We start from the raw sequence: 21056 nt of genomic DNA, 5'->3' as shown, positions 1-21056 counted from the left end.
AGAGAGATAAGTCCCAAAACTGCCTCCTCTTATAGCCCCCCAAGTTCCAAACTTCTTCGCGCCAAAAAAAATGAAACGTTCCTTTTCCTGTGGTGCTGTTTTTGCAGCCTGCTGTTTTTGTGTAGTCAGTAATCTTACAGTGATGTCCTTTTGCTTCCAACCAGCCTGGGATTTTGATGGCCCTCTTTTATTTGGTTTCCCACCGTTCGGTGTTACCTCATCTAGTCAATGGTGGTAATGGCTGATAGTGGGTTTTGCTTCGCACCCAGTCCTGGGTTAAGTGGTTTAACGTTGATTAACAATGGTGTCTCCATCTCCAGCCAGTTACCGTACATTTCCCTTAATTGGCTTAGGGGTCTGGTCAGAATCCCTTGTCCATTACACACACCTGGGCCACACCCACTTTTCAAATGGGCTGCTGTTTTTTTCAGCAGAAAAATCGTAAAACACAAAAGTCCACAAAATGTCTGTTTGTAAATCCCTGGGGCCTGCGCCGATGCTTAGAGACCCCCCTTGATATTTCAGTGTCCGTAATGGAATATCAAGCATCCGTGTACCTTCCACTGTGGAAAGCCTCGTGGCCCCCAACCAAACAGTTTATTACTTTTAACAACTCCAGATTCTGTTCTTCAATCACAAAATAACACACTTCCAACATATTTACAAAGAACAAAACTCCTGGTTGCCCTTTAATCAGGGCCTCCCGACGACTTTGGAGTGTTTTGTTTCGCTTTTTACAGGACAGCCGTAACAAATACAATACAACCAAATGCTGTATAATTACCAGAGCATGCCAAAGTATACGGAACCACGGAGGGACCTCGACACTTAATCCAATGTCCCACCAGGGCGGGGAAACCAATTCCCTTATCTCCCTCCCCGCCTCCCAGTTTCAATGTTCGAGCATGTAATAATATTTTTGCGAGAGCTCAACGGCTTTTCGTAACTCTGTGAGGTGTTCGGGCAGAGGAGGTATATCGTACCCGAACCGTGTAACATACTGCTGCAGGTTCTGTACCGTGTTGTTTACCGTGAGGTGCACTGTAGATGGCTCTGGAATGGGAATGATGCACTCCTACCCCACCTGAACCTCTGTGCGGGGTTTGAAGCAGAAAGTCGTGTCGGTGACCAGGCACCAAGTGTCGTTGTGTACCCGGTACTGGTCCACGCTTGTCGTCATATCCCGACTCATCGATTGACAGTTTCGACGGGCCACAGCGAAAAATCGCATAGACCTCCTCAGAAGACTAACACGGGACGCAACCAACAGAGTATCCTTCGTCGTCCAGTACTTCCCCGGAGCGGAGAAACTACGCCATATTCTCTGCAGCCTTCAACATGTCATCAATGACGACGAACACCTCGCTATGGCCATCCCCACACCTCCACTACTCGCCTTTAAACAGCCACCCAACCTCAAACAGACCATCTTTCGCAGCAAATTACCCAGCTTTCAGGAGAACAGTGTCCACGACACCAGACTTACCCAAGTCTGGAATCTTAGCAGCTGATTCACTTTTTTCCCTTTCAAACACTACATTGAACTCGATCATGTTATGATCACTATTGGATAGATGTTTACGCACAGTTAAGCCGTTAACTAAATCTGGTTCATTACTCATTACTAAATCTAGTATGGCTTGCCCCCTTGTTGCCTCTAGGACATACTGCTGTAGAAAACTATCCCGAACACACTCAAGAAATTCACTACCTTTCTGAGAGTTGCTCGTCTGCTTTTCCCAATCTATGTGAAGGTTAAAGTCCCCCATTAAGACCACTATGCCTTTCTTACACGCTTGTCTAATCTCTGCATTTATACAATCTAGCACTTCAGAGCTGCTGCCAGGGCTCCTATATACAACTCCCACTATAGTCTTAGATCCTTTCCTATTTTTCAATTCAACCCATCAGGTCTCTGTTGGCTGCTTACCTCTCGTTATATCTCCCTTTATCATTGAAGTGATTTCATCTCTAATCATTAAGGCTACTCCTCCCCCTCTTCCATTTTCCCTATCTCTCCTGTAGACCTTATAACCTGGTATAATTAGTTCCCAATCCTGACCATCCTGCAGCCAAGTCTCAGTAATAGCTATCATGTCATACCCTCCAATTTGAATTTGAACCTGCAGTTCATTTAATTTATTCCTTATACTCCGTGCATTTGTATATAGAACTCTTAGATGGGCCTCACACCCTAGCTTTGATGCTGGGTTAATCGCCTTACGCCTTCTAGTTTTTATTTTATCTGTCGTGCCTAAAGTAAACTTTCTTTCTGCTGCTCTACGCTTTTCCCTTTCACTTGTTCTTGAACAACTGTTTGTACTATTTGTATTGTAAATTTCCCCTGGGTCTTCCCCTCTCTTGCTGCTCTCAACTTTATTCCCCTCTGACTCCCTGCTCAGGTTCCCATCCCCCTGCCACTCTAGTTTAAACCTTCCCCAGAGCCTGAGAGTTGCACAATATGCAGTTTCCTTTGTGTAATACATATAAATACATTTTCTGGAAATCTTTGTGAATATTGACCCTTGCCTGGAAAATACAAGTTTTCTTTCAAATTTCTTTTAATTTAAGTCAAGTAAGATTACATAATATGTTGTTTGTAAACCAAATTTAAGGCAACACTTATGTTAATTGTCTCGAACAATAACTTTCTTCCCATTTTTTAAATAGCAATGTTACAATGTGTCCTTTTTTCCCTTGGTAATTATACTTTGAAAACACTGGAATTATTGTGATTTTATTGTTGAAATGGGTAATGTGAGACATCAAATTGACTGAAGCAGCAGCAGACTAAAAGTAATAAATGATATGGAGCCTGGTGTGGCCTGGCAGCAAAGGTCAGAAATCTGTACCACATAATGGTCCAAGAAGAAGGCTGTCTATGAGAATTTATGACTCATTATTTCATTACACTGTTTTTGTTAGTTAATGCAATTCCTCCTTTGGTCAGCTCTGCATTTCAGCTGAAGGGCATGAAAGACTAGTTTCGTGTAAATTTAAATTGAAACTAAGTAGCTAATAAATTGAAAAAGTTAATAATGTTACCCTAAGCTGGTTTGAAAATAATTTTTTTTATTCGCTCATGGGATGTGGGCGTTGCTGGCAAGGCAGCATTTATTGCCCATCCCTAATTGCCCTTGAGAAGGTGGTGGTGAGCCGCCGCCTTCATCCGCTGCAGTCTGTGTGGTGAAGGTTCTCCCACAGTGCTGTTAGGTAGGGAGTTCCAGGATTTTGACCCAGCAACGATGAAGGAAAGGCGATATATTTTCAAGTCAGGATGGTGTGTGACTTGGAGGGAAAGTGCAGTTGGTGTTGTTCCCACGTGTCTGCTGCCCTTGCCTTCTAGGTGGTAGAGGTCGCGGGTTTGGGAGGTGCTGTTGAAGAAGCCTTGGTGAGTTGCTGCGGATGGTACACACTGCAGCCACGGTGCGCCAGTGGTGAAGCGAGTGAATGTTTAGGGTGGTGGATGGGATGCCAATCAAGCGGGCTGCTTTGTCCTGGATGGTGTCGAGCTTCTTGAGTGTTGGAGCTGCGCTCATCCAGGCAAGTGGAGAGTATTCCATCACATTCCTGACTTGTGCCTTGTAGATGGTGGAAAGCCTTTGGGGAGTCAGGAGATGAGTCACTCGCCGCAGAATACCCAGCCTCTGACCTGCTCTTGTAGCCATAGTATTTATGTGGCTGGTCAGTTAAGTTTCTGGTCAATGGTGACCCCCAGAATGTTGATGGTGGGGGATTCGGCAATGGTAATGCCGTTGAATGTCAGGGGGAGGTGATTAGACTCTCTCTTGTTGGAGATGGTCATTGCCTGGCACTTGTCTGGCGCGAATGTTACTTGCCACTTATCAGCCCAAGCCTGGATGTTGTCCAAGTCTTGCTGCATGCGGGCACGGACTGCTTCATTATCTGACATGATAATTATCAGGAAAGACCGAATCATAACAAATGTTTCATATAAAGTGGATTTCAGTTTCAATTTGTAGGTTTGAATTTTGTATATGTGAGATGGGGGATTATGCATGAAAACATTTTTTGGGTGCAGAAGTTACATAGCATTTACAGCGCAGAAATAGGCCATGTAATTCTATTAGGCCCAACTGATCCGTGCTGGTGTTTGTGCTCCATTTGAGCTCTTCCCACCCCTCTTCATCTAACTCTATCAGCATGACCTTCTATTCCCTTCTCTCTCATGTGTTTATTGAGCTTCCCCTTGTATGCATCTATGCTATTCGCCTCAACGGCTCCTTGTGGTAGAAAGTTCCACATTCTTAGCGCTCTTTGGGTAAAGAAGTTTCTTCTGAATTCCCTATTGGATTTATTAGTGACTATTTTATATTTACAGCCCCTCGTTCTGGTCTCCCCCACAGGTGGTAACATCTTCTCTACGTCTACCCTATCAAACCCTTTCGTAATTTTAAAGATCTGTATTAGGTCACCCCTCAGCCTTTTTTCGAGAGAAAAGAGCCCCAGCCTGTTCAGTCATGATAGTTATAACCGCCCAGTTCTGGTATCGTCCTTGTAAATCTTTTTTGCCTTCTCCAATGCCTCGATATCATTTTTATAATTTATAGACTAGAACTGTGCACAGTACTCCTAAATGTGATCCAACCAACACTCCACACAAGTTTAACATAACCTCTCTGGTTTTCAATTATATTCCTCTAGAAATGAGCCCAAGTGCTTTGTTTACACTTTTTATGGTTTTGTTAATCTCCTTTGATACTTTTAATGATTTGTGAATCTGGACCCCATGATTCCTTTGCTCCTCTACCCCATTAAAACTCTTATTTTCCAAGCAGCATATGGCGTCCTTATTCCTCTTACCAAAATGCATCACTTCACACTTATCTATATTGAAATTCAATTGCCAATTACATGCCCATTCTGCAATTTTATTAACATCGTCTTGTATTTTGTTGCATTCTTCCTCGGTTATAACAATATCTCCCAATTTGGTGTTGTCTACAAATTTTGAAATTGTACTTCCGATTCCCGAGTGTAAATCGTTTATGTAAATGGTGAACAACAGTGGTCCCAACACCACTTCCCATCTTCCGTCAAATCGTGCATAATAACCAGTAATGATTATTATGCACAATTTGAATTACTGGTCAAGGTGCATGATGTCACTTCCGATCGTCTGTTTTCCTCTGGTCTCCATTGGTGGTTTCTTGTACCCTGGGCTTTGGCCCTTCATTTTTTTTATCTTAATCAGAAAAGTCTCAGAGGCAATGGGCACAGACTGAACAGAATAGCCATAACCTCACACAAGCCATTTTAGGCTGGCAAAGAATGTGACCGTGAGCCAGCACATATGCTCTGCTCAAAGTGTGTACTTCACAGTTGAATAAAAAATGCAGTGTTTTTTTTCAGTGTAAAGTACTGCCAATTCTAGAGATAAAGACTTGAATGTTGGGCGTTGTTCCCATTCATAATATCCATGGAACTGAACGTCACACAAAGGGAGGGGGGTGGGGGGGTCTATAGAAAGTATCTGTCTCTAATCAGTTATAAAGCACAAAACAGGGTAGCAAGGGGTGATTGTGAGATCTTGGTTGAGTTATCTTTATTTAGATCCAAACATTCTCTTCAGAAACAAATTTAAGTTTGGAAGGGTAAAATAATCTACAGTTGTACTGCTGGTAGTTTGGAAGGTAGACTGGGCTCAGTGGCAGCACTCTGACCTCTGAGTCAGAAGGTTGTGAGTTGAAGTCCTACTCCAGAGATTTGAGCACATAATCCAGGTTTCACTTCAGTTGAATAACTGCAGTCAATAATTAGTATCACTTTGGAGCTGACCAGCAAATAATCGGTTTGCACAGAAATGAAATTTACAGCACAGAAGGAAGCCGTTTGGTGTCTGTGCTGATTCTTCGCTAGAACAACCCAGAACTAATCCCATTACCCTGCTATCCCCCCACACGCCTTTTTAAGAAAGGAGAGAGAGAGGGAAACCAGGGAATTACAGACCAGTTAGCCTAACATCTGTTGTGGGGAAAATGCTGGAGTCTATAATTAAGGATAGGGTGACTGAACGGCTCGAGAATTTTCAGTTAATCAGAGAGAGCCAGCATGGATTTGTGAAAGGTAGGTCGTGCCTGACCAAACCTGATTGAATTTTTTGAAGAGGTGACTAAAGTAGTGGACAGGGGAATGTCAATGGATGTTATTTAAATGGACTTCCAGAAGGCATTTGATAAGGTCCCACATAAGAGACAGTTAGCTAAGATAGAAGCCCATGGAATCGAGGGAAAAGTATGGACTTGGTTAGGAAGTTGGCTGAGCGAAAGGCGACAGAGAGTAGGGATAATGGGTAGGTACTCACATTGTCAGGATGTGACTTGTGGAGTCCCGCAGGGATCTGTCTTGGGGCCTCAATTATTCACAATATTTATTAACGACTTAGATGAAGGCATAGAAAGTCTCATATCTAAGTTTGCCAATGACACAAAGATTGGTGGCATTGTAAGCAGTGTAGATGAAAACATAAAATTACAAAGTGATATTGTTAGATTAGGTGAATGGGCAAAACTGTGGCAAATGGAATTCATTGTAGGCAAATGTGAGGTCACTCACTTTGGATCAAAAATGGATAGAATAGGGTACTTTCTAAATGGTAAAAAGTTTAAAAACAGTGGATATCGAAAGGGACTTAGGGGTTCAGGTACAAAGATCATTGAAGTGTCATGAACAGGTGCAGAAAATAATCAGTAAGGCAAATGGAATGTTGGCCTTTATATCTAGAGGACTAGAGTACAAGGGGGCAGAGGTTATGCTACAGCTATACAAAACCCTGGTTAGACTGCACCTGAAGTACTGTGAGCAGTTCTGGGCACCGCACCTTCGGAAGGACATATTGGCCTTGGAGGGAGTGCAGTGTAGGTTTACTAGAATGATAACCGGACTTCTAGGGTTAAGTTACGAGGAGAGATTACAAAAATTGGGATTGTAATCTCTGGAGTTTCGAAGGTTGAGGGGTGATCTGATCGAAGTTTATAAGATATTAAGAGGAAAAGATAGGGTGGACAGAGAAAAACTATTTCCGCTGGTTGGAGATTCTAGGAGTAGGGGGCACAGGCTAAAAATTAGAGCCAGACTTTTCAAGAGTGAGATTAGAAAACATTTCTACACACAAAGGGTTGTGGAAGTTTGGAACTCTTCCGCAAACGGCAATTGATACTAGCTCAATTGCTAAATTTAAATCTGAGATAGATATCTTTTTGGCAATCAAAGGTATTAAGGGATATGGGCCAAAGGCAGGTATATGGAGTTAGATGACAGATCAGCCATGATCTTATCAAATGGCAGAGCAGGCACGAGGGGCTGAATGGCCTACTCCTTGTTCCTATGTTCCTAAAAAGCATTCAATACAGATGTCCTGAAGTAAAGTGCTAGGGCTTGGATCATTGAAACTGCTATTTGGCCATCGGTATTCAAGTCCAAACATGGACAGAAGAGCTGAATTCCAGAGGTGAGGTGAGAGTGACTGCCCTTGACAACAAGGCAAAATTTGACTGAGTGTGGCACCAAGGAGCCCTAGTAAAATTGAAGTCAATGGGAATCGGGGAAATCTCCCCAGTGGCTGGAGTCATACCTAGCACAAAGGAAGATGGTAGTGGTTGTTGGAGGCCAATCATCTCAGCCCCAGGACATTGCTGCAGGATTTCCTCAGGGCAGTGTCGTAGGCCCAACCATCTTCAGCTGCTTCATCAATGACTTTCCCTCCATTATTAAGTCAAAAATGGGGATGTTCGCTGATGATTGCAGTGTTCAATTCCATTCGCAACCCCTCAGATAATGAAGCAGTCCGTGCCCGCATGCAGCAAGACCTGGATAACATCCAGGCTTGAGCTGATAAGTGGCAAGTAACATTCGCGCCAGGCAATGACCATCTCCAACAAGAGAGAGTCTAACCACTTCCCCTTGACATTCAACGGCATTACCATCGCCGAATCCCCCACCATCAACATCCTGGGGGTCACCATTGACCAGAAACTCAACTGGACCAGCCACATAAATACTGTGACTACAAGAGCAGGTCAGAGGCTTTATATTCTGCGGCGAGTGACTCACCTCCTGACTCCCCAAAGCCTTTCCACCATCTACAAGGCACAGGTCAGGAGTGTGATGGAATACTCTCCTCTTGCCTGGATGAGTGCAGCTCCAACAACACTCAAGCAGCTCAACACCATCCAGGACAAAGCAGCCCACTTGATTGGTACGCCATCCACCACCCTAAACATTCACTCTCTTCATCACCTGCGCACTGTGGCTGCAGTGTGTACCATCCATAGGATGCACTGCAGCAACTCGCCAAGGCTCCTTTGACAGCACCTTCAAGAAAGCGGCTCACCAGCATCTTCTCGAGGGCAATTAGGGATGGGCAATAAATGCTGGCCTTGCCAGCAATGCCCACATCCCATGAACGAATCAAAAAAAGTAATAAAAAGGAAGGGTGGGTGTGTGTATTTAAATTAAATGTGATTATCTTTTATCAAATCATTCCCAACATTGTTATAATTATGGTAATTTTTGCTTTCCAGTTGTCTATGAAGGAATAACGTCAATTTCTTTGTGTTTGGTTCTTCCATTTCCAATTGAAAGTAACAACAGATGTTTCTAAAAAGAAGTTAGGTGTTGTAATGTCTTAAGAAGTTTTACTGGAGTAAAAGGCGAAAGGAGAAAAACTGCAGAACTGATTTTGTCTGCTTTTACTGACTTAAGAAGGGTGACACAATGCTTTGTACATTTGCGCTGCCGTGTCTTTTTGAAAGAGAAATAGCGCACTTAGTTTTAGAGATCAGTTTGCACTCGGAAAAAGAATAATACCTGCTTTTGGGTTTCTCAATACTGAAGAAACAAAGTATTAGCGAAGATCAACAGAACATGCAATATGAAATAGAAATGATTTAAAATTTTTTTTAATGGTTTTGATGGTTCCGTGACTGTTGTGACACATTTGTACCGAATCGGAGATGCATTCTTCCAACTTGATTGCAACATTGCTAATATTTTAATGGGAAGTTTAGGTGATTTTACTGTGACAACCTTATCTTGACAGCATCTGGCAGTATGAAAAATGGGAACTCCACACTGCATCCAGACCTTGAATTTTCATGTGTCATGAGAGCTACAATCTGAGGTAGCAGAAAACATTGATCTCTCTCCTGTTTGCCCTATAAAGAATGGCAGCACACTTCAAATGAAAAATAGGGAGACAGGCACTCATAGATCCTGGATTTCTATTTGAGTGCTGCTCTCCTTATGTACAAATGACATGTAAAAAAACATTTGAAGAGGATTGGCTGATCCTGACATAGTGGTTGATGGCATACATATATAATGCCCTATTTCATTTAAAGGCTACTATAAGCAGATTCAACTGTGGCTTTCAAAAAGGAATTGGATAAATACTTGAAGGGAAAAAATTTGCAGGGCTACAGGGAAAGAGTGGGGGAATGGGACTAAATGGATTGCTCTTACAAAGAGCTGGCACAGGCTCGATGGGCTAAATGGCCTCCTTCTGTACTGTAACCATTCTTTGATTCTTATCACAAAGTAAATATGAGAAAATTGATGGAGGATTTGATAGAGGTTTTCAAATTATAAAAGGAATAGACTAGGTTAATGTAGAAAGATTATTACCATTGATAGGTGAATCCAAGACAAGAGGCTATGATCTTAAAGCAATCACTAAATACACAAAGGGGGAATGTGGAATGCTTTGCCACAAGTGGTGATCGATGCTAAATCAATTACAGTATCCGTGAAGGAACGAGACAATTTAGTGAAGAATGTAAAAGGATACGGGGGAAAAAGCAGCAAACTACGACTGTATGAAATTAGCTCCTAAGATGGGATAAGTTTGATTGAGCCAAGAAGGATTGAATGGCCTCCTCCTATGCTAAAATTTCTATGTTTCAATATACAGCCCAGTAGGACTTTTGTTAAAATCTGGTCACAAAACGAAAAGAAGAAAGAAATATTTGCATTTATATAGCACCTTTCAAGACCCCAGGACATTCCAAAGCTCTTCACAGCCACTTTGGAAGTCATAGAATCCTAGAATGATACAGCACAGAAGAAAGCCATTCGGCCCATCATGTCTGTGCCGGCTCTTTGAAAGAGCTATCCAGTCTGTCCCATTCACCTGCCCGTTCCCCAGACCCCTGCAATTTTTTCCCCTTCAAGTATTTATCCAATTCCTGTTTGAAAGTTATTATTGAATCTGCTTCCACCACCGTTTCAGGCAGTGCATTCCAGATCATAACAACTTGCTGTGTGAAATTTTTTCCTCATGTCGCTTTTGTTTTTTTTTGCTAATTATCTTAAATCTATGTCCTCTGGTTACTGACCCTTCTGCTGCTGGAAACAGTTTCTCCTTGTTTACTCTATCAAATCCTTCATGATTTTGAACATCTCCATTAAATCTTCTCTGCTCTAAGGAGAACAAACCAACTTCTCTCGTCTCTCCACATAACTGAACTCTGCATCCCTGGTACCATTCTAGTAAATTTCCTCTGCACTCTCTCTAAAGCCTTCACATCCTTCCTAAAGTGTGGTGTCCAGAATTGGACACAGTACTCCAGCTGGGGCCTAACCAGTGATTTATAAAGGTTTAGCATAACTTGCTTATTTTTGTACACTATAAAGCCAAGGATACCGTATACCTTTTTGAAGGCTGTTTCAACTTGTCCTGCCACTTTCAAAGGTTTGTATACGTACACCTGAGGTCTCTCGGTTCCTGCACCCCCTTTAAAGTTGCACCATTTAGTTTATATTGCCTTTCCTCATTCTTGCTACCAAAATGCATCGTTTCACACTTCTCTGCTTCAAATTGCATCTGCCATGTGTCTACCCATTTCACCAGTCTATGTCCTCCTGAAGCCTGTTCTGATCCTTTTCACTGTTTACTACATTTCCGAGTTTCGTGTCATCTGCAAATTTTGAAATTATGCCCTGCATACCCGAGTCCAGGTCATTAATATATATCAACAGTGTAGTCACTGTTGTAATCTAGGAAATGCGGCAACCAGTTTGCATACAGCAAGGTCCCACAAACAGCAATGTGATACTGACCAGATAATCTGTATTAGAACATAAGAACATAAGAAATAGGAGCAGGAGTAGGCCAATCGGCCGCTCGAGCCTGCTCCACCATTCAATAAGATCATGGCTGATCTGATCCTAACCTCAAATCTAAATTCATGTCCAATTTCCTGCCCGCTCCCCGTAACCCCTAATTCCCTTTACTTCTAGGAAACTGTCTATTTCTGTTTTAAATTTATTTAATGATGTAGCTTCCACAGCTTCCTGGGGCAGCAAATTCCACAGACCTACTACCCTCTGAGTGAAGAAGTTTCTCCTCATCTCAGTTTTGAAAGAGCAGCCCCTTATTCTAAGATTATGCCCCCTAGTTCTAGTTTCACCCATCCTTGGGAACATCCTTATCGCATCCACCCGATGAAGCCCCTTCACAATCTTATATGTTTCAATAAGATCGCCTCTCATTCTTCTGAATGCCAATGAGTAGAGTCCCAATCTACTCAACCTCTCCTCATACGTCCGCCCCGTCATCCCCGGAATTAACCGAGTGAACCTTCTTTGTACTGCCTCGAGAGCAAGTATGTCTTTTCTTAAGTATGGACACCAAAACTGTATGCAGTATTCCAGGTGCGGTCTCACCAATACCTTATATAACTGCAGCAATACCTCCCTGTTTTTATATTCTATCCCCCTATCAATAAAAGCCAACATTCCGTTGGCCTTCTTGATCACCTGCATACTAACTTTTTGATTTTCTTGCACTGGGACCCCCAGATCCCTTTGTACTGCAGTACTTTCCAGTTTCTCGCCATTAAGATAATAACTTGCTCTCTGATTTTTCCTGCCAAAGTGCATAACCTCACATTTTCCAATATTGTATTGCATCTGCCAAATCTCCGCCCACTCACCCAGCCTGTCTATATCCCCTTGTAGGTTTTTTATGTCCTCCTCACTCTCTACTTTCCCTCCCATCTTTGTATCATCTGCAAACTTTGATATGTTACACTCAGTCCCCTCCTCCAAATCGTTAATATAGATTGTAAAGCGTTGGGGACCCAGCACCAACCCCTGCGGAACACCACTGGCTACAGGTTGCCAGTCTGAGAATGTACCATTTATCCCAACTCTCTGCTTCCTGTTAAATAACCAATCCTCCACCCATGCCAGAATATTACCCCCAATCCAGTGATTCTTTATCTTGAGCAATAATCTTTTATGTGGCACCTTGTCAAATGCCTTCTGGAAGTCTAAATACACTACGTCCACTGGTTCCCCTTTATCCACCCTGTACATTATGTCCTCAAAGAACTCGAGCAAATTTGTCAGACATGACTTCCCCTTCGTAAAGCCATGCTGACTTTGTCCTATTAAATTATGTTTATCCAAATGTTCTGCTACTGTCTCCTTAATAATAGACTCCAAAATTTTACCCACCACAGATGTTAGGCTAACTGGTCTATAATTTCCAGCCTTCTGCCTACTACCCTTTTTAAATAAGGGTGTTACATTAGCAGCTTTCCAATCTGCCGGGACCTTTGCCGAGTCCAGAGAATTTTGGAAAATTATTACCAAAGCATCCACAATCCCAACTGCCACTTCCCTCAAGACCCTGGGATGTAAGCCATCAGTTCCAGGGGATTTATCCGCCTTGAGTCCCATTAATTTACTTAGTATTAATTCCTTAGTGATTTTAATCGTATTTTGCTCCTCCCCCCCCCCCCCCCAGAGCCCCCTGTTTGTCCAGTGTTGGGATATTCTTAGTGTCCTCCACCGTAAAGACTGAAACAATATTGTCCTCTTTTCCTCCTATTCAATCTTCTTCCTTATTCTCAGAAAAAAGATGACAATTTTATTTTAACTTATACATCCTGTTATACCCAGTCTAACCATTTTCCTTACTTTTTGAAGTTTAAAATATGCTCTGTTGGTCTACCATACATTTTGGAGGTGATAGCAGTTATAATCTGTTTTCCAGTCAATGAAAAACCCAGCCTAAAAATATTGACATGATCCGAGCAGATTACAATTATTAGTAACAAAAATAGAAAACAGTCAGCAGGTCAGGTAGCATCTGTGGAGACAACTGACAAGACGTTCCAGGTATGGACGCTACAATTATTAGGGGGAATTCCATAATCCACTGGGGAGCAGTGCTTGCAGAGATCGCAGATGCTCAACATGTGATCCCTCCATTAAGTTTAATAGCTGGAAAATTCCATGTACTGCCTGTGGACAGTGTGTCCCAGTGGGAGCATCTGATTTCAGAACCACCTCAATTGTAGTCAAATCGGAAGTGGTGCTTTGGATTAGTAACATTAACCCTAAAATACTAAACCTTTGAATATGATTTTATGTAAAAGTACAAAATTGAAGCACTCAACAGCACTCCCCACCCTCGACCAAGCCTGACAACTTCAGTCCATGGGGGGAAAAATTGGACCCCGCTGCACCCAATTTTCAGGCGCAGAACGTTGGAAAGAAGCACCAATCTCCCAGTGCTGTCTTCTGCACCCAAGGGGACCTGAAATGCATCCGCTACCCTATTGGGCAATCTTCAGGCGTACCTCGTGGCTGCCTAAAACGGTTGTTAGGCTTCTTGCATATGTTAATGAGGGGCCTAACACATGATTCAGGACCTCTCCCTTAAATTTGTTGTTTGGTCCACTCAAATTTTGTTCATTCTGTAATGTCTGGGCAATGGAATCGAAGGAAGCAGCCATTTCTAATTTATTATTATCTGCAAATTTAACCAATTTGTTTTTGAGTACCTCGCTCAATACTTCTCCACCCCCACCTAGACATTAACCCTGTAACCAGTACCCGTTGTTTTTTTATGTTTCAGCCAATTTCTTATCCATACCCAAGTTTTGCCCGAAATACCCACAATTTTGAGCTGAACTCGTAATCTTTCTTGTGGATCTTTATCAAATGTCTTTTGGAAGTCCAAGTACATCATGGTACAGAGGAGATTTACCAGAATGATACCCGGGATGAGGGATTTCAGTTATGCAGAGAGACTAGAAAAGCTGGGATTATTCTCCTTGGAGCAGAGAAGATTAATGGGGGAATTGATAGGTGTTCAGAATTATGAGCGGTTTTGATGGAGTAAATTGGGAGAAACTGTTCCGCTGGCAGGAGAGTCGGTAACCAGAGGACACAGATTTAAGATAATTGGCAAAAAATCTAGGAGAAATTAGGATAATTTTTTTTCACACAAGTTGTTATAATCTGGAATGCACTGCCTGAAAAGGTGGTAGAAGCAGATTCAATAGTAACTCGCAAAAGGGAATTGGTAATGTACTTGAAAAGGAGAAATTTGCAGGGCTATGGGGAAAAGAGCAGTGGAGTGGGACTAATTGGGTAGCTCTTTCAAAGTTGGCACACCCGATAGGTCGCACGGCCTCTTTTTTTATTCATTCATGGGATGTGGGTGTCGCTGGCAAGGCCAGCATTTATTGCCCATCCCTAATTGCCCTTGAGAAGGTGGTGGTGAGCCGCCTCCTTGAACCGCTGCAGTCCGTGTGGTGAAGGTTCTCCCACAGTGCTGTTAGGTAGGGAGTTCCAGGATTTTGACCCAGCGACGATGAAGGAAAGGCGATATATTTCCAAGTCGGGATGGTGTGTGACTTGCAAGGGAACGTGCAGGTGGTGTTGTTCCCATGTGCCTGCTGCCCTTGTCCTGCTAGATGGTATAGATCGTGAGTTTGGGAAGTGCTGTCGAAGAAGCCTTGGCAAGTTACTGCAGTGCATCCTGTGGATGGTACACACTGTGCGTCGGTGGTGAAGGGAGTGAATGTTTAGGGTGGTGGATGGGGTGCCAATCAAGCGGGCTGCTTTGTCCTGGATGGTGTCGAGCTTCTTGAGTGTTGTTGGAGCTGCACTCATCCAGGCAAGTGGAGAGTATTCCATCACACTCCTGACTTGTGCCTTATAGATGGTGGAAAGGCTTTGGGGAGTCAGGAGGTGAGTCACTTGCCGCAGAATACCCAGCCTCTGACCTGCTCTTGTAGGTCCAGTTAAGTTTCTGGTCAATGGTGACCCCCAGGATGTTGATGGTGGGGGATTCGGCGATGGTAACGCCGTTGAATGTCAAGGGGAGGTGGTTAGATTCTCTCTTGTTGGAGATGGTCATTGCCTGGCACCTGTCTGGCGTGAATGTTACTTGCCACTTATGAGCCCAAGCCTGGATGTTGTCCAGGTCTTGCTGCATGCGGGCATGGACTGATTCATTATCTGAGGGGTTGTGAATAGAACTGAACACTGTGCAATCATCAGCGAACATCCCCATTTCTGACCTTATGATGGAGGGAAGGTCATTGATGAAGCAGCTGAAGATGGTTGGGCCTAGGACACTGCCCTGAGGAACTGCCGCAACAATGTCCTGCGGCTGAGATGATTGGCCTTCAACTATGACTACCATCTTCCTTTGTGCTAGGTATGACTCCAGCCACTGGAGAATTTTCCCCCAGATTTCCATTGACTTCAATTTTACTGGGGCTCCTTGATGCCACACTCGGTCAAATGCTGCCTTGATGTCAAGGGCAGTCACTCTCACCTCACCTCTGGAATTCAGCACTTTTGTCCATGTTTGGACCAAGGCTGAAATGAGGTCTGGAGCCGAATGGTCCTGGCAGAACCCAAACTGAGCATTGGTGAGCAGGTTATTGGTGAGTAAGTGCTGCTTGATAGCACTGTCGACGACACCTTCCATCACTGCTGCTGATTGAGAGTAGACTGATGGGGCGGTAATTGGCCGGATTGGATTTGTCCTGCTTTTTGTGGACAGGACATACCTGGGCAATTTTCCACATTGTCGGGTAGATGCCAGTGTTGTAGCTGTACTGGAACAGTTTGGCTAGAGGTGCGGCTAGTTCTGGAGCACAAGTCTTCAGCACTACAGCCGGGATGTTGTCGGGGCCTTTGTTATATCCAGTGCACTCAGCTGTTTCTTGATATCACGTGGAGTGAATGGGATTGACTGAAGACTGGCTTCTGTGATGGTGGGGATATCGGGAGGAGGCCGAGATGGATCATCTACTCGGCACTTCTGGCTGAAGATGTTGCAAACGCTTTAGCCTTGTCTTTTGCACTCACGTGCTGGACTCCGCCATCATTGAGGATGGGGATGTTTACAGAGCCTCCTCCTCCCGTTAGTTGTTTGATTGTCCACCACCATTTACGACTGGATGTGGCAGGACTGCAGAAATCTGATCCGTTGGTTGTGGAATCGCTTAGCTCTGTCTACAGCATGTTGCTTCTGCTGTTTAGCATGCATGTAGCCCTCTGTTGTAGTTTCACTAGGTTTGCACCTCATTTTTAGGTACGTCTGGTGCTGCTCCTGGCATGCTCTTCTACACTCTGCATTGATCCAGGGTTGATCTCCTGGCTTGTTGGTAATGGAGTGAGGAATATACCGGACCATGAGATTACAGATTGTGCTGGGATACAAATCCGCTGCTGCTGATGGCCCACAGCACCTCATGGATGCCCAGTTTTGAGCTGCTGGATCTGTTCTAAATCTATCCCATTTAGCTTGGTGGTAGTGCCACATAACACGATGGATGGTGTCCTCAGTGCGAAGACGGGACTTTGTCTCCACGAGGACTGTGCGGTGGTCACTCCTACCAATACTGTCATGGACAGATGCATCTGCGACAGGTAGATTGGTGAGGACGAGGTCAGGTAGGTTTTTCCCTCGTGTTGGTTCGTTCACTACCTGCCGCAGGCCCAGTCTGGCAGCTATGTCCTTCAGGACTCGGCCAGCTCGGTCAGTAGTGGTGCTACCGAGCCACTCTTGATGGACATTGAAGTCCCCCACCCAGAGTACATTCTGTGCCCTTGCTACCCTCAGTGCTTCCTCCAAGTGGTGTTCAACATGGAGGAGGACTGATTCATCAGCTGAGAGTGGGCGGTCGTTGGTAATCAGCAGGAGGTTTCCTTGTCCATGTTTGAACTGATGCCATGAGATTTCATGGGGTCCAGATTCAATGTTGAGGACTCCCAGGGCCACTCCCTCCTGACTGTATATCATTGTACCGCCACCTCTGGTGGGTCTGTCCTGCCGGTGGGACAGGACATACCCAGGGATGGTGATGGAAGAGTCTGGGATGTTGGCTGAAAGGTATGATTCTGTGAGTATGGCTATGTCAGGCTGTTGCTTGACTGGTCTGTGGGACAGCTCTCCCAATTCTGTGCTGTATGATCCTACGAATGTTGTAGTGTTTACCGCAGACGTCTTGGGTTGTAACTTCCTCAAAGAAATGAAGGAGATTGGTCAGGGTAGGATCTTCCCTGTCTACATTGGTATTGAGTGCTAACTAAGCTGTTGTACAAATAATCTTCAGGTTGATAATTGATTCCATTATTTAACACGGAGTTGAAAATTTAATGGGCATGATTTTAGCTCGGGGCTGGGAATCCAGCGCTTCCGTAGCTACTTCCATGGAGAATCTGGAAGCCAAATGAGTGCGTCGCAATCTGCGATCGCAACTCAGTTGAAGATAAGTATTTGTGCTGCTGGGTTTTCCATGCACCAGGCAGTCAGATTGACAAATGGAAGGGAAAGGAGCTCCAAATCGGAGAGGGTAAAGGCAGAGGGATCATGGACTGTGGAAGATATTGGAGGGGTGGGGGGCGGTGGGGAGACGTGGAGAACATCGGTTGGGCCTTGTAGAAGATCGTGGGGGGTCCAGCATCGGGGTGGGGGGGGTTGCGGCCGATCGCGGTAGCCCCATGACGCTAGATGAGTTTGTTGGGCCTGGATGAATCACTCCTATTGCTCCGGGCCCACAAGTAGTGCAATAAAGACACTCGCCTCATGGTTCCGGCTCTTCCTGCCTACTTTCACCTGACGTGAATCAGAAGCGATGGGAAACCTGAACAGGTAAGGTTAAAGTTGTTTGACATTTCTAATACGCAAAAAATTAAGTGCCTCAACTATCACATTGAAGTACATTGCCCCTTTAAATATCAGCCCACTGGCTGTAAGTGGGGACAGGACATCTGGGTTTAGTCAAATCCTTCATAGTGGTTGTCATTGCCGTGCATATCTCATCGCTCACCTCCATCTAACAGTGGGAATTTTTGTTTTCAGGCCTTTCAGCTTGTCTAGCATTTGCATCTGATTTATATTGAAGTCGTCAATCTTGCCTTGATACTCAATTTTGGGGAGGGTGGGCATGTTGTTCACATCTTCCTTTGTCAATACTTTGAGGAAGATTATTTACTATCTCATTTACTATCTTATCCTTAATTTCAAGTTCATTTGCAACTTTTAATATTCTGACCTTTACTGGCTCCTACTCTTTTGTATAATTGGGCCCTTGGTCATGTTAACTGTGATCATTCTGTGGTCACTGACCTCTAGGGTCAACTTCCATTTTGGTACTTTGTCAGATGATTCACAAATACTCAAGTACTCAAGACAAACACTACCATAAGACCATAAGAGATAGTAGCAGGAGTAGGCCATTCGGCCCCTTGAGCCTGCTCCGCCAGTCAATGAGATCACGGCTGATCTGATTTTTACCTCGACTCCACTTTCCCGCCCTTTCCTCATATCCTTTGACTCCCTTGCTGATCGAAAATTTGTCTAACTCAGCCTTGAATGTATTCAATGACTTAGCCTCCACAGCTTTTTGGGGTAAAGAATTCCAAAGATTCACGACCTCTGGGAGAAGAAATTCTTCCTCACTTCCGTCTTAAATGGGCGACCCCTTATTCTGAGACTATGCCCCCAAATTTTAGACTCCACATTTTCCCACATTATATTCCATCTGCCAAATTTTTGCCCATTCATTTAACCTGTCGGTATCCCTTTGCAGACACTTTGTATCCTCATCGCAACTTGCTTTTCCACCTATCTTTGTATCATCAGCAAATATGGCCACAAGACTCTCTGTTCCTTCATCCAAGTCATTGATATATATTGTAAATAGTTGCGGCCCCAGCACTGATCCCTGCGGCACCCCACTAGTTACAGATTGCCATTTTGAAAATGATCCTTTTATCCCGACTCTTTGTATTCTGTTAGTCAGCCAATCCTCTATCCATGCCAGTATATTACCCCCAACACCATGAGCTCTTATCTTGTGCAGTCATCCTTTATGTGGCACCTTATCGAATGCCTTTTGGAAATCCAAATATACTGCATCCATTGGTTCCCCTTTATCCCCCTTGACCGTTACTGCCTCAAAGAACTCTAATAAATTTGTCAGACATGATTTCCTCTTCATAAAACCATGTTAACTCTCGTTGATTGTATTATGAGTCTCCAAATGTCCTGTTACTACTTCCTTAATAATGGATTCTAGCATTTTCCCAATGACAGATGTTAGGCTAACTGGCCTATAGTTACCTGTTTTCTGTCTCACTCCCTTCTTGAAAAGGGGTGTTACGTTTGCGGTTTTCCAATCCGCAGGGAACTTTCCAGAATCTAGTGAATTCTGGACGATTACAACCAATGCATCCACTATCTCTGCAGCCACTTCCTTTAACACCCTCGGATTCAAGCTATCAGGTCCAGGGGATTTGTCAACCTTTAGACCCATTAGTTTACCTAGTACTTTTTCTCTAGTGATAGTGATTGTTTTTAGTTCCTCCCTCCCCTTTGCCCTTTGATTTTCTACTATTATTGGTATATTATTAGTGTCTTCTACTATGAAGACAGATACAAAATATCTGTTCAATTCCTCTGCCATTTCCTTGTTTTCCATCATTATTTCCCCAGTCTCATCTTCGAAGGGACCAATGTTTTTTTTAGTTACCCTCTTCCTTTTTATGTACTTGTAGAAGCTTTTACTGTCAGTTTTTATATTTCTTGCTAGTTTAATCTCATAATTTATTTTCTCCCTCTTTATTATTCTTTTAGACATCCTTTGCTGGTTTTTAAAGTTTTCCCAATCTTCGGGCTTACCAGTAATTTTTGCCATGTTGTATGCTTTTTCTTTTAACTTGATACTAACCTTGACTTCTTGACTTCCTTAGTTAGCCATGGCTGGTTCAGCCTTTTTGTGGAGTCTTTCCTCCTCACGGATATAATTAAATAATTGCCCTTATTTAAGTTTAATACAGTAGTTTCAGACCCAAGATCCTCGCTCTCAAACTGAATGTGAAATTCTATCATGTTATGATCACTGCTTCCCATGGGATCCTTTACTTTGAGATCACTAATTAATCCTGTTTCGTTACCCATTACCAGATCCAAAATGACCTGTTCCCTGGTTGGTTCCCCGACGTATTGGTCTAAGAAACCCCTCGTGGCTTCCTTTACACGTGGAATCACGATGCAGTCATGCATTACATTTGCCAACTCTGACTAAACCATTGGATTTTCCCAATGTACATTGGATTCATTGAAGTCTCCCATTAAAATAATGTTCCTATTCTTTCACACCCTTCTTATCTCTTCATAGAGTATGTTGTCCTCCTCCTTGCATTGACCTGGTTGTCTATAGCAAACCCCTATATTAGCTTCGATTTTTTTTCAACACTAAGCTCTTTGTCTCGCGTTTAGTTGTAAACAGGAGGAAATGCTGCACAATGCATGTTTTGTCATAAAAGTGTCATGGAATGTATAGGTTTAGCTGTCACTTGTATGAAATGATAGGAAGGTGGGTTCTGCATTTTTGTGAGACAGCCTCATTGGGAGTACACAAACACAGTCATAAATTGCTCAGAGATGATTTAATTTGGTTTTATTATTGCTCTTTAGGTAACTACCCTTGTGAATACAAGTAGCAAGGGCCCATCAAGTAAAAAGAAAGGTCGATCCAAGAAAGCACATGTATTGGCTGCTTCTGTCGAACAAGCAACACAGAACTTTCTAGAGAAGGGGGACCAGATTGCAAAAGAGAGCCAGGATCTGAAGGAGGAGCTGCTAGTGGCTGTGGACGACGTACGCAAACAAGGTGTGTATTTTTGGTTTAAGTTAACTCATGCAGAGCTCTGACTGTTGGAATTTGAAATACAGTGGATGAGCTCATGATGTTGATCTTACATCATAATGATCA

At 43.5% G+C, this 21056-nt stretch overlaps 1 protein-coding gene across 1 annotated transcript in view; it reads left to right on the top strand.

Moving 5' to 3' along the window:
• The window catches only part of ctnna2 (catenin (cadherin-associated protein), alpha 2), a 1371619-nt gene that overhangs the window by 164792 nt on the left and 1185771 nt on the right, over positions 1-21056 (top strand). The window contains exon 3 of the mRNA XM_067981945.1: positions 20759-20954. Coding sequence (XP_067838046.1) covers positions 20759-20954 — 196 coding nt within the window. The remainder of the gene's footprint in view (positions 1-20758; positions 20955-21056) is intronic.

The sequence above is a fragment of the Heptranchias perlo genome, chromosome 1 (genome assembly GCF_035084215.1).
Source record: "Heptranchias perlo isolate sHepPer1 chromosome 1, sHepPer1.hap1, whole genome shotgun sequence".
Taxonomy (NCBI): Eukaryota; Metazoa; Chordata; class Chondrichthyes; order Hexanchiformes; family Hexanchidae; genus Heptranchias; species Heptranchias perlo.
Note: the sequence above shows the minus strand (reverse complement) of the source record. Positions and strands in the feature narration are given on the sequence as shown.